The 14,138-nt window shown below is 54.7% G+C and overlaps 1 protein-coding gene across 1 annotated transcript in view; it reads right to left on the reverse strand.

The window, feature by feature from the left end:
- Positions 1–335: 335 nt before the first annotated feature.
- The window catches only part of MYOM3 (myomesin 3), a 52,636-nt gene continuing 38,833 nt past the window's right edge, over positions 336–14,138 (reverse strand). Inside the window, exons 24-37 of the mRNA XM_069479546.1 lie at positions 13,454–13,498; positions 12,651–12,787; positions 10,917–11,061; positions 10,676–10,735; positions 10,267–10,334; positions 9,167–9,277; positions 6,990–7,077; positions 6,473–6,511; positions 6,139–6,247; positions 4,785–4,948; positions 4,538–4,574; positions 4,326–4,348; positions 2,705–2,760; positions 336–1,679 (exon numbers count right to left, since the gene is read on the reverse strand). Coding sequence (XP_069335647.1) covers positions 1,416–1,679; positions 2,705–2,760; positions 4,326–4,348; positions 4,538–4,574; positions 4,785–4,948; positions 6,139–6,247; positions 6,473–6,511; positions 6,990–7,077; positions 9,167–9,277; positions 10,267–10,334; positions 10,676–10,735; positions 10,917–11,061; positions 12,651–12,787; positions 13,454–13,498 — 1,346 coding nt within the window. The 3' untranslated portion in view covers positions 336–1,415. The remainder of the gene's footprint in view (positions 1,680–2,704; positions 2,761–4,325; positions 4,349–4,537; positions 4,575–4,784; positions 4,949–6,138; positions 6,248–6,472; positions 6,512–6,989; positions 7,078–9,166; positions 9,278–10,266; positions 10,335–10,675; positions 10,736–10,916; positions 11,062–12,650; positions 12,788–13,453; positions 13,499–14,138) is intronic.

The following is a 14,138-nucleotide window of genomic DNA, read 5'->3' on the forward strand; positions in this document are numbered from 1 at the left end:
AAAATCTTCAGTGTCAGCTGAAGATCAAAATGATCTTTTGGCCTTCTGGTTTTACAGATGGGAAACTGAGGCCCAGAGAAAAGGAAAGTATTGTGTAAGATCACACAGAGAGCGGGTGGCAGCCAGGGACGTTTGCCTCCAAGACCTGCACGGTTCCCCAGACTCTGGTCGGGAGTCTCACTGAGGGCCTGGCCTGGCCTGGCTGCGCCACGTAGCCTGGGACACGGGCCGCTGGGGGACGTGTTACCCAGCACGCCTTGATGCACGCGGAGGTGGTGGATGCAGGAGTGACTCATTTTATCCTTCAGTTCAGAGTCATTTTAGAAATCAGAGGCAGGTATTACTTCCTGGTGTTGGGAGTGTAGAGTACTTTTATTTTCTCCTTTATAATTTCCAGGGTTTTCCAAAATTTTACCGCAAGCATCTAAAATTTTATAATCCCTCCCCATTGTATTTTTAAAAAGAAGGTAATTGGAGGGCGGAGACATGCCCAGCTCTGTACTGAGATCCATCAAGCAAGGCCAACCAGTAGCTGTCACGCCAGGCAGAGGCCCCGTGCTGGAGGAAGCCCTGAAGCTCATCAACTCCGAGCCCGGCCCCCACGGCCACCCAGGCAGCCTCACCCTCCTCCCTGCCTTTGCTACCACCTGCTCTGCTCCTGGAACCTCCTCCTGCCATTACACTGCCAAATCGACTCACTTCTCAGGGCCCAACACCAATTCTGCCAATTGCGTGAAGGTGTTTCGAAGCCCCACCTCTCCCTCTTGGGACGACTCTCTGTCTCCCTCCTCTGACCACTGGTGGCACTTCACTTAGACCTGTTTCACAATCTTTATCATCTGCTGCCTTGTCCTGGAGTCACTTGCACCCAGGACTGTCCCTCCTGCTGCACTGAGACCTCTCTGTGGGCAGGGCCTGCATGTTATTTACCGTTGCATTCCCAGTGCCAGCCTCGGCCTGGCCCGTGCTAGACTTCAAATGAATGTCTGCTGAGCTTATGTGAATTGAAACTACAGTATCCTAAAGAGGGGTGTGATACATCAGTTTATGGCAGGGCTCACCAACTCAGCACTGCTGACATCTGGGATCAGGTAATCCCACGTGGAGGGGAGTCATAGTGTTTAGCAGCATATGTGGCCCCTACCCTACCAGGTGCCAGCAGCCACCCCAGCACATCTAGGTCCCCTGTTGCAAGTCCAATGCTCACCCCACTTTCCTGGAGGCCTCTTAGGACCCCATCAAGATCTTTCTTCTCCACTTTGGTGTGTCCACCCCACCCCCACCCTCACATCCTGGGTTACCCCCGTCCCCTCCCTCTGCCCTGCCCCCGTGGCCTGTGCCAGGCTGTGACCCACTGGTTGGCCCCACTGGTCCACGGAGACCAGCCCTCAGGCTGTGCCTGGACACGCACGCTGTCACATCGACTTCAGCTCCTTCGGCTCATCCCCGTGCTTGAACACACTGATGGTGACCTGGCCCGTCTCGGAGCCATACTTGTTCTTGACGAAGACACCATAGCGCCCGCTGTCCTCGCTGTTGACCTTCTGAATGGTGATGGTGACCTCCGTCCCCCTCACCTCCATGTGGTAGCGGTCAAGGAAGGTGACAGGCTGGTCATTCTTCAGCCAAGAGATTTCAGGGGTGGGGTCTCCTGAGATGACGCAGGTGAGGCACAGGGTCTGTTTCAATGGACAGGAAGAGAACACTCAGTCTCACCTCCTTGTAACCTGAACTTGGCATCCACCTCCACACCCCCAGGGAGCTCCCAGTACAGGTCGTTCCTTGTGATAAATTTATGATGTGTATTTAGCTATAACCCATAAAGGGGAGAGACATTTTACCTTAACCCCACGTTCTTCTTCCTCAGCCTCGCGACAGGAATACTTACGAGTTAGACTTTCAGGTCGTTATTACTCTCACGATTATCTGTCCGAGAACGGCCTGCACTCTGCTTTATTGCTTTTTGTCGTGTGTGGCATTGTGACTTTGCTATGCAAGTAAGATTGTCTAAGATTGTCGCTTTAGTACAAACATTGATGAATTGAGTTTGAAAATTCCAGGACAAGCTCTAACGCAAAACAATATAGTGTAATGATTAAACATGTGGGCTCTGGAGTTGGGCTGCCTGGCTGTGAATCTCAGCTCTGTCCCTTCAAGTGCTGTGACCTTAGGTGAGTCCCTTACCCACTCTGGGTCTCTGTTTCCTCAGCTATAAAGTGTGACTAGTAATAAATAAAACCTATTCCACATGGTTGCCTTCCTTGCTGGTTAAATAAGCTAAAATATGGAACAGCACCTGGCACAAAGTAGGCACCATAAAAATGTTAGCTGCCATTTTGGAGAATATTAGACTTGCATTATTTCAGCCCTAGACGGGATTTTAGGGATCATCCGGTAGAACTCCTGCAGAAACTGAAGTTCACAGACAGAAGTCTGTGACAGCCAGGGCTGTCTAGAGAGGTGGGGTAGAGCTGAGTGGCTGAGCGCCCCCTGGGCCTGACACCAGGCACAGAGGCTCTCCCGTACAGCACATGCGATCAGCGAGGTGGGTCACTGGGCCAAACTCTGGCAGATCCAGTCCCTTTGGCCAAACAGCCATTCTGTGGCTCTCGAATCCTCAGTGCTACATTGTTTCATGATCTGTGATGGATGCATGGGGGGGACAGAGCACGGGGCTGCTGGCCATGGGCCAGGGCGTCAGTACCTTGTCCTCCATGATCGTGGCCACGTCCGGCAGACCCCTCACCACTTTGGCACGGTCTGGAAGAAATAGGAAACCCCAGCGGTGAGTGTTTTCCTGCCAGCTGCTTCCCAGACGCAGGTTTTCACAGAATTGAGATTTATTTTTGAGCAAGGCTTTTTTCCCATTTTCATCATTTTGGATAGAAATCTTTAAGATCATATGCCACGATTCCTTGTACTCAGCAGTAGCAGATATAGGACTAATGTGTTTCTGCCACTCATTTGAGGTTACTGTTATGATTGGTGGGACCAGGAGGTGGCTGTGAGGGGCCGCTGCCCTCCAGAACCGGGAAAGCAGGTAAGTGCATTGCTTTGAGACTTAAACTGGCAAAATCCGCACAGGAGGTGTGACCAACCGCTAAAGGAGTGAGCCAAGAGGGGGTCAGGAAAAATGGGACTGAAGCTTTTGGGACCCTTTGACTCTGGTCAAGTGAGGGACCTGACGGCCACTGGGGGTGGGTGGGAAGACAGTGTGGTTGTAAATCCTTGAGCAGAAAGCCGGTAAGTCCTTGATCTGTAGTGAGGCTGTGGGAATAAAAGGGTGGCCTAGACCTTGGATGGGAGAAGAGCATAGAGCCCGAGGTGGTGGCGTCTGTCCAATGCATGAAACGGGAGCAGGGCCCCGAATTGGGCAGGGAAAGCCCCACGGATGGGTACTGTTGTGGGCAGGAATTTTCACCAGCCCTCCAGGACGGGAGGGGATGTTCTCGTCGGGCAAATGATTAGATTGGTGGCCTGAGAGCCTCTTCCTGGCCTGAGCGGACTGAGGGTGGTCTCGGGCTGTGTTCACTCTACAAAGCCCCCCCGCTGCCGCCCAGCAAGGGCTTCTCACTGCGCGGCCACTGAGACCTCCCGATTGCCCCTTCCAGACTAGTTATGAACTGGAGGCCCGCACTTCCTGTCAAGTGGGGATATTTGGGGGCATTGATGCCATGCAGGGTGAATTACACCCTCCCACAAATGGCCCCAAGCTGGCAGCATGTTGGTTCTCTCATCAGTTTCTCAGTTGTCCTGTCTCCTGGTGGCCAGGCTGGCAGGGGCTGCTGGGCTGCGTTGCGCGTCTTTCCCACACTGAAATCCCCGCTTCTCATCTGCTGGGCCAGAGAGGCCAGAGAGCCAGGCCCCTGTCCCCGCGCCCTTTAGACCTGGGCAGGGGCCTGGCGAATGGGACAAACCCTGGCTGTTGACTGGTCATGGCTCCCCCAGCAGCCCAGGGGCCAGCCACGTCCCCCTGGGTTTGGGCTTCATCCTGGATTCGATGCGGCCCCAACACCCCGACAGCCTCAGCTCTAGTCATCCCCTGCCCACAGCTCGCTTAGGAAGGCCACCAGTCTCGTTCCTCTCTGTCCCCTGTCTTCGGGGTCCCACCAGTGGTGCCATGTACCCCTGCTGGGTGCTTCCACACCCACGATCCCTCACACTCCTCATCTGTCCTGCCCAGGTCTCCCTGGCAGCTCCGTGAGAGCCCAGAGCCCCACAGCCCCCCTGGGGAACAGGGCCTTCAGCAGCCTGCCCCGAGACTGGAGCTCCGGGAAGTGCACCCCAAACTCAGAGACAAACAGTGGAAACGGCAGCAGACTCACTCTTCTCGATGATGGCCAGGGCTCTGAAAAACAGAGATGGGAACGAGGTGTGATGTTCCATTTGTTAAAGGACAGTCCTGCCAGGTGGGGGGAGGGGGTGCCGAGGGAAAGGTGGAGCCGGCTGGGGCTCCGGGCAAGGGGCTCAGTTCATGCCACACCCCAGAGGGGCCTGTGATGCACAGCGAGAAACGAGAAACGCAGAGGAAACTTACTTCAGTCTCTGGTGTTCAGCCAGGGCGTCGTCAAAAGCTGCAAGAAGGACAAAGGGGGAGGGAACATCAGGGTCTCTGCTGTGGGACCCCAGGGGCAGGGTGACCCCAGGGATGGGGCTTAGCCCTGTCTTCCACTCTCCTCCCATTCCATTCCATTGTTCTCCTGGGGCAGTGCCAGGTTTGGGTGGGGAGACAGGAGTCCCCCAAAAGACCATGGGACTTTGCAAACAGACAGGCCGTCGGTCACCTTGCCCTGAGAGATCCGTAGAGAGCTGCCGGGCTTCCTTCCCGGCAGCAATTTCCAGAGTGTATTTGCCCTTGTCTGAGTCTTTGGGGTCCAGGATGTGGAGCCAGATGTCATCCAGGGTGGTGCCTGCCCTTATGCGATCGCCGCTCTCTAGGCGCTTGTCCCTGAACACGAGGGAGGAGAAGTGGTTAAGGCCGCTGTGTGCCGTGGACAGACACCCCTGCCCCAGACTCCCCTCCTGGGGCTTTGTTTCCAGCTCTGTGGGCCGAGGGTGGTGGCCACCCACGAGACCCTCCATGAATACCTGTCACTTCATTCATCATTCAACCCTCCGTTCATTCCCTTGTTCAGCAAATCCTGTGGCGCAGCAGCTATGTGCCAGTGCTGAGCCTGCGTGTGTGACGTGTCCTGCAGGCTGGGACCCCGAGGAAATGGTGCTCCAGGGTCAGTGCCCACCACGTCCCCGGCCCTCAGGAGCCACTGCCTCACCTCTTCATTCTTCTCATCTTAAACCCTCCCGGGGTTTCCTCCCACATCCCTCTCCCCTATCCTTTAGAAACCACATACGTTTAAAACTCTGTCCCCTCTTTGCCTCAATTTCATTCCTGGAGACACTGGCTTGTGTCCCCAGTGCTGTGTTGCAGAGGTGACACTTCTGTGCTTAGTCACAGGGCTCAGAAACTCTGGCTAGGGAAGGAGCCCATTGTCCTGAAATTCCCCCCGGCCTTGCTCTCACTCATTTGACAAACTCGGCCAAGGCAGTCTCGCCTTTCCGCAGAGTGGGTGTGGCAATGTGTGCTCCACGGGGCTGAGGCGTGCACGTGACGAGTGGCACTGCTCTCTCACCACCTGGCGTCACTTAGCTCCTGGCTGAGTCTCTGTGGACACCTTAACCATCCTGCCTTGGGCCCTGGCCCTCAGTCAGTCATCAGCCCTGCAGTCCCTCTGCCTGCCCCTTTCCCCGGGGCCTGGCTGCCTGGGTTAGCTAAGGCTGCAGAGGCCCACGGGGCCCTGTGGCCCACTGGACTGTCTGCTTCTTCGCTCCCCCGTCCCTCTCGCCCCCAGTTCCCAGGTGCTGCTCTGAGACCATGCTGCTGCTGTGGCCACAGAGATTCTGGAAAAATGGTCCTCCCACCAATGTTCCCACCTTCCCTGGGAGATTTCAGCAAAGCCCTCCTGTTCCCCCAACGGCTGATCCCTCTCCCAATTCCTGTGTACGGTGGGACAGCAGAGACTCTCCTCTCTGCCAGCGCCCACCCTGGGACCGGGCTCCGCTGGGGGGCAGGAGGGGAACCCCATGGGCAGGCGCTGGATGCCCTCCAGCCTGGCTGGGCTCCGGGCAAGGCCGACCTACTTGTGGAACCAGGTGGTTTTCATGTACTCCACGTTGTAGTACTTGACCTTGCTGAAGATCCGGATTCCTTCCTCGGTGCCCTGGATTTTCAGCGGGGTTGCAGAGAGGGCTGGGGAGACAGAGAAGGGTGAGTCTTCCCTGAGGCACTATGTTTTGGGCCAGCCCACTCGCCCCTGCCCAGGGGGCGCCGCGGGGGGAGGCGGGGGATGCCAAGCTGTGAGGAAGCAGGAGCTTCTCTCTAGTCTCTGAGGTTGGACACTAAACCCACCCCTGGTAGCCAAGGCCGGTGGGAGGCCCCTTGGCGCTCCTTGGCAGCAGGGCAGGGCTGACTTACCTCCAATCCTGCCCAGCTCGGCGAAGACGGCATCCAGGGCTGCCGGGGGACAGAGAGGATGGTCAGCGGGTGCGGGGCTTCCCCAGGGATGTCTAGGATGGGGACGGCCGTGGAAAGGGCTGGGGCACAGGGAGCTCTGCAGGATGACTCCCATGGCTCGGGCACTCAGCAATGGGAGGGCCAGGGGACACCATGGGTGGAGGATGGACAGGCCAACCTGCCAATTCTCTTACAGGCTGAGCCAACCAGCACCCTGCAGAGCCTGGGCCCACTGTGGGCAGAGATGAACTCAGGCTTTGGGGCTCCAAGCCTGAGCTCACTGTGACATATTGCAGTATACACGGGTGTCCAGGGTCACACAGACTGGGCCCCTGTCACTAACTAGCTGTGCAGCCATGGGCAAGTGACTTAACCTCTCTGTGCCTCTATTTCCCCAAGTGACATGGGGATCCCGTAATCTTACCCTGGGGTTGCATCTATAGCCCTCCTGGCCCATCTCTCCATTGCCAGCTCCTACCTTCACCCGTGAGGTCCAGTATGGTGTCGTCCTCCCCTCGATTGTCAGAAACCACCGCTCTATAAACTCCCCTGTCGTCTTTGGAAAACTGGAGGGAAGGATGAGAGATGGAAGTGTCAGCATGGCTTCTGGGGAGCGATGGGCAGCCGATCAGGAGACCCAGGCCTGTCCCCAACTCTCTGAGTGACCCCAGACAAGGCCCTTCTCCTCCCTGGGCCTGGTTTGCTGCTCTGGGCTGGGGGATCCCTCAGGCTCCTTCCAGCGCCAGAGCCCTTTGATTCCTAGCTCAGGGCCTGTCTGGGCTGGGCAAGGGGTGGGGCGGGGGAAGTTCAGGGCAGAAACAGGCACCCCTCCCCCCCACCTGGATTCACTGACAGCTGTTGTGGGCACGACACAGAGAGCCCTCCTTGGAGAGCACGTCTGAGCCTGGCACACCCTTCACTGCCCCCGGGGCCCTGGATGGAGGGACACCTCTGCCCTCCACACGTCCCCAGAAGGAAGTGAGTTTTCTTTTGCCTAGGACAAGAGGGTCCTTCCTGACACACATTTGTCAGTCCAAAATTAAATCTGAACTAACACTCAGCAAAGCAAGAACTTGGGCTGTGCTTTTAAGGCGAGGCCTGGAGACGAAAGTGACCTCTCATTACCTGGCCCCTCCCTCAGGCCTGGGAGTAACGTTAATATCTGCCTTCCCCCCTGGACCGTCTCCACAGAGTGGGTTTGGGGCAGGATCCAAGGCAGAGGCAGCTCTTAACCTGGGGATCGGAACAGTCCTCTCCTATGTCCCCCTTCCTGCCTCCCATACGATGAAGGCTCCAAATACCAGCTGAACCCAGGGCGGGTCATCACAGTGGCTTCTGACCCCGCTTGCCAGGCTTGTGTCTTCTCACCGAAACCCTCCGAGCCTCAGTGTACTCATCTGTCAAATAGTGGCACAACCCTCGCCCTGCCTACGTGCAACAGCTGCTGTGAGGGTCAAGAGAGGGAACCCCTTTGGAAGCCAGAAAGTTCGCACTGATGGCATGGATGATAAAACCCCATAACTATTTTTGTTTAAATTTTTTTTTTTTTTTTTTTTTACCCTTTCCACCTTCCCGCGCTTCAGTTAAGGCCAGAAACCCATAACTGTTAAGCACCTACTTATTGCCACGCCCTGTTCATGGAGCTTGCAGGGTGGTGACAAAGGCCAACTTGGTATCGTCCCGGCCAGGATTTGGGAGAAGACCGATGTTTGCTGCAGTCTCCCTGACACCCAGTGAGGCCACAGACACCAGCAGTGGGGCAGGGAAATACTGACGTCTAAGAGCGAGCCTTGGGTTTCTCTCTTAACCAGGCCACATTCCTCCGAAGGCCGTGGGGGGCACTTGGGCGGGAGAACTGGGCTCCAGGCCTGCTTTGTTCTGCCCAGACCTGCCTCACATGGACACATCCTTCCCGTCCTAAATCCTAGACTGTTGGGGGCACGAAGGAGGCATGGGGACAGCATCCCTTCCCACCCACCCATGCTACGGATGAAAGCTGAGGTCCGAGAGGGACAGTGACTAGCCCAAGCCTGCCCAGTCATTGGCAGGGCCAGGACTGCAGCCCAAGCAAAAAGCAAAATCAATAATACTGATTCTGTTTCTATTGAAAATGTTGCTATTTTTTCCTGGTCTATTTTGTATTAATTTTGATTTTTTAAAAATATTGCATAAATATTATTAATCTTCATGACTGAATTTTTTTTTTTTTTTTTTGAGACAGAGTCTTGCTCTGTTGCCCAGGCTAGAGTGCCGTGGCATCAGTCTAGCTCACAGCAACCTCAAACTCCTGGGCTCAAGCAATCCTCCTGCCTCAGCCTCCCAAGTAGCTGGGACTACAGGCATGCGCCACCACACATCTGGCTAATTTTTCCTATATATTTTTAGTTGTCCAGCTAATTTCTTTCTATTTTTAGTAGAGATGGGGTTTCGCTGTTGCTCAGGCTGGTCTACAACTCCTGACTTGAGCAATCCTCCTGCTTTGGCCTCCCAGATGACTGAGTTTTTTGGTGCCCCTTCCATTTTGGGCCCAGGGTGAGTATCTCACTGAGCACACTCTAGTCTTGGCCCCGCTCCCTACTCCCGGCCCCGGGCTCCTGGCACTGCCGGCTCGCAGCTGACGGAGAGTGTGAGCCCTGGAGCTGGGGCTGCACTTACCTCTTCGATGCGGAGAAGTCCTTCTCCCGTCTGCGGGTCGTACTGAGCTTCTGGCACCTCCATCCTCTGGAAGAACCACTGAAAGCGGGTCTCGTTCTTGGTGTTGGTCACCTGAGGAAGGTGGGGAATGAGGAGACTCTCTTAGACTTTCATTTTTTAAAAGTAAGAACATACACAAATGCACACCCTCCTTCCTCACTTCGTATGTCCCCTCCGCTGGCTTCTGGACCCTGAACGTTTGCTAATAGTGTTTCCACTGCCTCTTGATCCCTGCCCTACCCATTTTTTTGGTAAATGTCTACACTTCTTAACCACTCAGTTAAATGTCACCGCCTCCAGGAAGCCTTCCTTGAAGCACCCTAGTGTGCTCCCCCATCATGATTAATCAATTTCCTGTGCATATCTAGATCAAGCATGAGACAGGCTGTTTTCCAATGGTCTTGATTGGACCATGGGCTCTCAGAGGACCACGAGGCCACTTTGTCTCTGTCTGCCTGGTGCCCCACACAGAGTCTGGCGCATAGGAGCCACTTTGTGTTTACTGAAGGAATGTGCTTCTGGGGGGGCACCTACCCCACCCCGTCCCTCCCCAGTTATCTAAAGAGGCTGGAGGGCCCTGAGAAGGACCTCGGGCTTTGGAGCCAGACAGGTATGGTGAAAACCTGGGCTGTCCCTCTTAACGTGGGGTCTTGAGCTATTTCTCCCACTTGTTTTCTCACCCACAAAGTGGGGATAATAGTGCCTGTCTCACAGATGAGTGCGAGGCAGATGAAATAAAATAATACGCAGTGTCTGCCACGGCTAATGATAAATACAGGGACACCCCTCCAGACCCCTGAGCCCCTTCCGGAGCCACTGGGATCTAGCTCGAGGCTGATCCAGCTCACACTAATCCTGGCCCCTGGGCTCTGCGAGGGTGGGCTTGCTTTTCAGGTTAAACACAGTCTCCTGGGACCACTTTCCACTTGTGGGTTCAGCCAAGCACAGGGGATGGAATTTGGGGGCTGGGGTGGGTAGGGAGAGCCACTGGGCTTGGGGACAAGCCACAGGCCCCACCCCACTGGGCCTGGGGCTGGGCTGGGGGCAGGGCGGGGACTTGCCTTGCAGGTCAGCAGCACTTGGCAGTCCTCCGTGACCCTCCACTGCAAAGGCTTCTCGAAATACGGACCTGCGTGTGCAGACAAACGCGCGCGCCATCGGGCCTGGCCAGGGCGCCCCCTGGTGGCCACACTGGGGGAGCCAGCCAGGCAGGTGGTAGCTAACGGCCACTGGCCCTGGGACACTGCCCCCACTAGGGCGGGGACTGGGCGAGGCAGGGAGGGGCTTCGGGTGCGACATTGAAGGAGGCTGTCACTCTCAGGGTCCGGCAAGTGCAGTTTTGTTCTGGCAGGGGGACAGAACTGCATCGCATTGCAGCGGACCTCCCCGCGGGGCCCAGGAGGGCAGGGGGTCCCCAGCACTGGCCGGTGGCCAAGGCATGCGACTGAACTTCACCTCAGCAGCCCTTACCCTGTTTTCTCTTCCAGTCTCTTCTCTTAGCGTCCGCCTTCCTCAGAAGTTTGTCAAAATCTGTGAACACAGAGGGAGGAAGTGGCGTGAGCTGGGAGGAGCGCAAGTCCAGCGGGGGGACATTGGACCCCGAGGGGGGACACTGGAGGACGGAGGACGAGGGGCGCGCTCAGCGGGCCGCGGAGCTGACAGCTGGGCCGAGGTGGGGGACAGACGCGCGGGGTGGTGGGGCGCGGCTGACCGTCATCCACGAGAGTCAGGGTGATCTGGTTTTTGGCTTTTCCGTCCTGGAGCTGAGCTGTGTACGACCCTTTGTCGGCCTCCGACAAGTTCTCGATGATCACTTCCACCAGGCCCTTCTCCCGGTCAAAATTGATTTTGCGGTTCTGAGGAGAACAGGCCCACAGAGTCGTTTTTGCACTTTCCCGGTTCTGGGAACTTTGTTTCGAGACACACATCAGGGTGTAGTTGGACTTGGGGGTGTGTGTGCAGGGGTATGAGCTTTCGGAGACTGGGGCGCCCCCACGCCCAGTCCCTGGGGACACCCCTGGGAGGCTTAAATTAGTTACAATTTAATAATAAGTCCGCCACCCCTACTGCACCACAGTTTTTGTTATTTTCTACTTCTTTTAAAATTTAATAGGGAAAACCCCCATAAATACATATAAAGGATAATATAAAAAATACCCGTGTACTTGCTCCCCAGAATTCACACTCTTTTGCATTTGCTGTATTCTAACTGTTTTAACAGTTTTATTTTCCACGTTTAGGTCCTTACTCCCTCTGGCTTTATTTGTACATCGGATCTGAGGGAGTTGTCTAATTTTATTACTGTACGGGGACAACTGCTTGTTCCACTGCTGTGCAGACTTTGTAACACTTCCTCTGCCACGTGGCAAGGTCACTGTGTAATCTTTATGCAGAACTTTCAAATCTATCTTCTCATTTGCTCCTCTTGATTCCAAGATGACAGGCCCATTGTACAGACGCAGAAACTGAGGCACAGATGGGTAAAGAGACCTGCTCAAGGCCATAGGCCCACAGGGGGTGGACATGAGCCTCTTGTCAGGACCAGCACCCCTTCCCTATAACATGTTTTCTTCAGTCTAATGCGCTCCCAGCTGAGCTATTTCCGCTGCCTCAGGTATTTTCTTTCTTTTTGTCATAGAACCTTCAGTGTATATAACACATATTTTCTAATGGCTGCTTTGCCAACTGGTGACGAAACTCACAGATAACATGAGCTGGAATCATGACTTTGAGTCTCTCATGAGATTGAAATTGCCATGTTTGCAGGTAAAAAATACAGTTGAATATCAACAAATCATATGGTTCAATCTAATGCAACCTGTCTACATATATGATTTAAAAATGTAATACTCTAATTGTAATATAAAGAAGAAATAAAAGTTACTAAAATAAAATAATGTGCATTTCAACAGGTAGCTGCTTGGATATATTATGCTGCACTGACTTATAATGAATTGGTTTGAATTTAAGAGAAGAAAAGTGAAAAGATCAGAAGCTATTCTGTACAAAAACAGGAGAATGAATGAATGAGCATAGATAAAGTGGCCAGTAGAATAAAAACTCCTCATTCAGTGTATATTAAGATTGTCCCAAAATATTTTGTATTTAGACCGAAAACAGAGTTAGGGTCTAGGCTTATATAATTATAAACATGAATGTAGGTTTTTCATCTTAAGAATGTCTGGTGGGGCAATCAAAAGTTGTGGGGTTGCAGGAAAGTCTTTGTGGGAGTGTCCCTTGCATTGGCCAGTATCTAGTGTTCCTGCCACCTCCCTGACTATGTACCAAAAGCCATGTGCCCCATCCCCGCATCACTGGACAGCCAAAGGGCACAGTCATTCCTGAAATGCCCACTAGGGGGAGGTGCCTGTGAGGCAACCCTGGCCTGCTGAGGCCGCCTCCTGGGCAGGGGAGCCTCACTTGGGGATCCTAAGTGCCCAATTACCGGTGAGCTGAAGATTTCCTTCTGGTTGAAGATTAGATGCAGCTCAGCGGCCGGGGATAACTTTTCCACTTCCAGCCAAAGCCGCACCTCGCCTCGATCGAGGATGTCAACGTTCCAGCCGGAGATCAGTTTGATCACTGGGAGGCACAGGACAGGAAGGGGGTGGGTGGCCCCTTCTCCCTTCCCCGCGCCCGCCCGGCCAGCCCACCTCGAGTGCCATTAGCATCTGACAGGCAGGACACTTGGAGAGCCTACAGGAATTGCGTCTGGGGTAGGGGCTTTCTGCATGCTCATTCTAGATTTAATTAGTCTCAGGGAAGCATTTCCTCTTGTAAGAGCCCTGAGGCTGTGGTTCTCAGCCTGGCTGGGCATCCGATCCCCAAAGACTTCCAAAAACACTAGAATCTGGGAGATTCGGATTGTCTGGGGTATGCCTTGGGCATCAGGACTCTAACGTGTAGCCAAGTTTGTGACTCTCTGCTCCAGGCAGTGCAGACGCCACCCCAGCCAAGGGAGGAAAGCAGAGGTCTATATGATCCCAAATCCAAATGACTCAAGAGCCAGTCCTAATTATTTTCAAAAGAAGAAACCACCCATATTTCCCTCCCTCGCAGCCCCTCTGCTCCCTGCTGGTTGCTCTTCTGCTTTCATGAGCTCCTGGGGTCTCTGGTCTCCCAGCCCTGTGACTCCCCCATCCTCTGCCTCCAGGTTATTTTCTGGCTCTTGGCCTGAGTCTGCTCTGCTCAGGACACGCCGGTGGCCCCGGTGGGAGCTGCATGGAGCCGGCAGCTGGGACTGCTCACCTGGGTTCCTGATCTCACGACTCAGCTTCTTCAGCTTCTCCAGCTCTGCGACAGGGAGGAGCAAGAAGAAACCAGAGAGAATGAACCGTCCCAGCCTGGAGGGTCCACGGGAGCCATCCTAGGGTCCCATGCTGGGTCAAAGTCCCAAGAGACCCCCCCCAACTTGGGGTCACTTAGCTCCATAGGGGTTGATGATGTGCACTGTGGGCCTGTGTCCTGGGGCACCAAGGGAGGTGCTGGCGCTACTGCTGGCCACCCTGGGATTGTGTCTTCTCCCTGTCCCTCAGGCCTACGTCAAGTCTCACCCCAGAGAAGCACCTACTATGTGCCAAGCCCAGCATTTCTCCTTAGTGCTCACACGATGCTGTGGGCTGAGTGTTACTGTCCACCTCCAGGCCACTCCAGGCCCACTGCTAACCCCTGTAATATGCTGTCCTAGTGTCTGAGAGTCTGTACCACACACTGAGCCCTTCAGTCTAGAAGTTTTCAGGGCTGCTTTACAGAGTGCTGTATCCTTTGCTGACTGCTTCTTTGTGTTAGGTTTCTCTTTCCTGCTAAGGTGAGCTCTGAACCTGCATGAGCGTCTGGCACACAGTAGGTGCTCAATAAATATATATCGTGTGGGTGACTAGGCAGGAGCAGAGCCCATGCCTCATTTTCCCTTGTGAGCCCCAGAGTCCTTAGT

The sequence above is a fragment of the Eulemur rufifrons genome, chromosome 8 (genome assembly GCF_041146395.1).
Source record: "Eulemur rufifrons isolate Redbay chromosome 8, OSU_ERuf_1, whole genome shotgun sequence".
Taxonomy (NCBI): domain Eukaryota; kingdom Metazoa; phylum Chordata; class Mammalia; order Primates; family Lemuridae; genus Eulemur; species Eulemur rufifrons.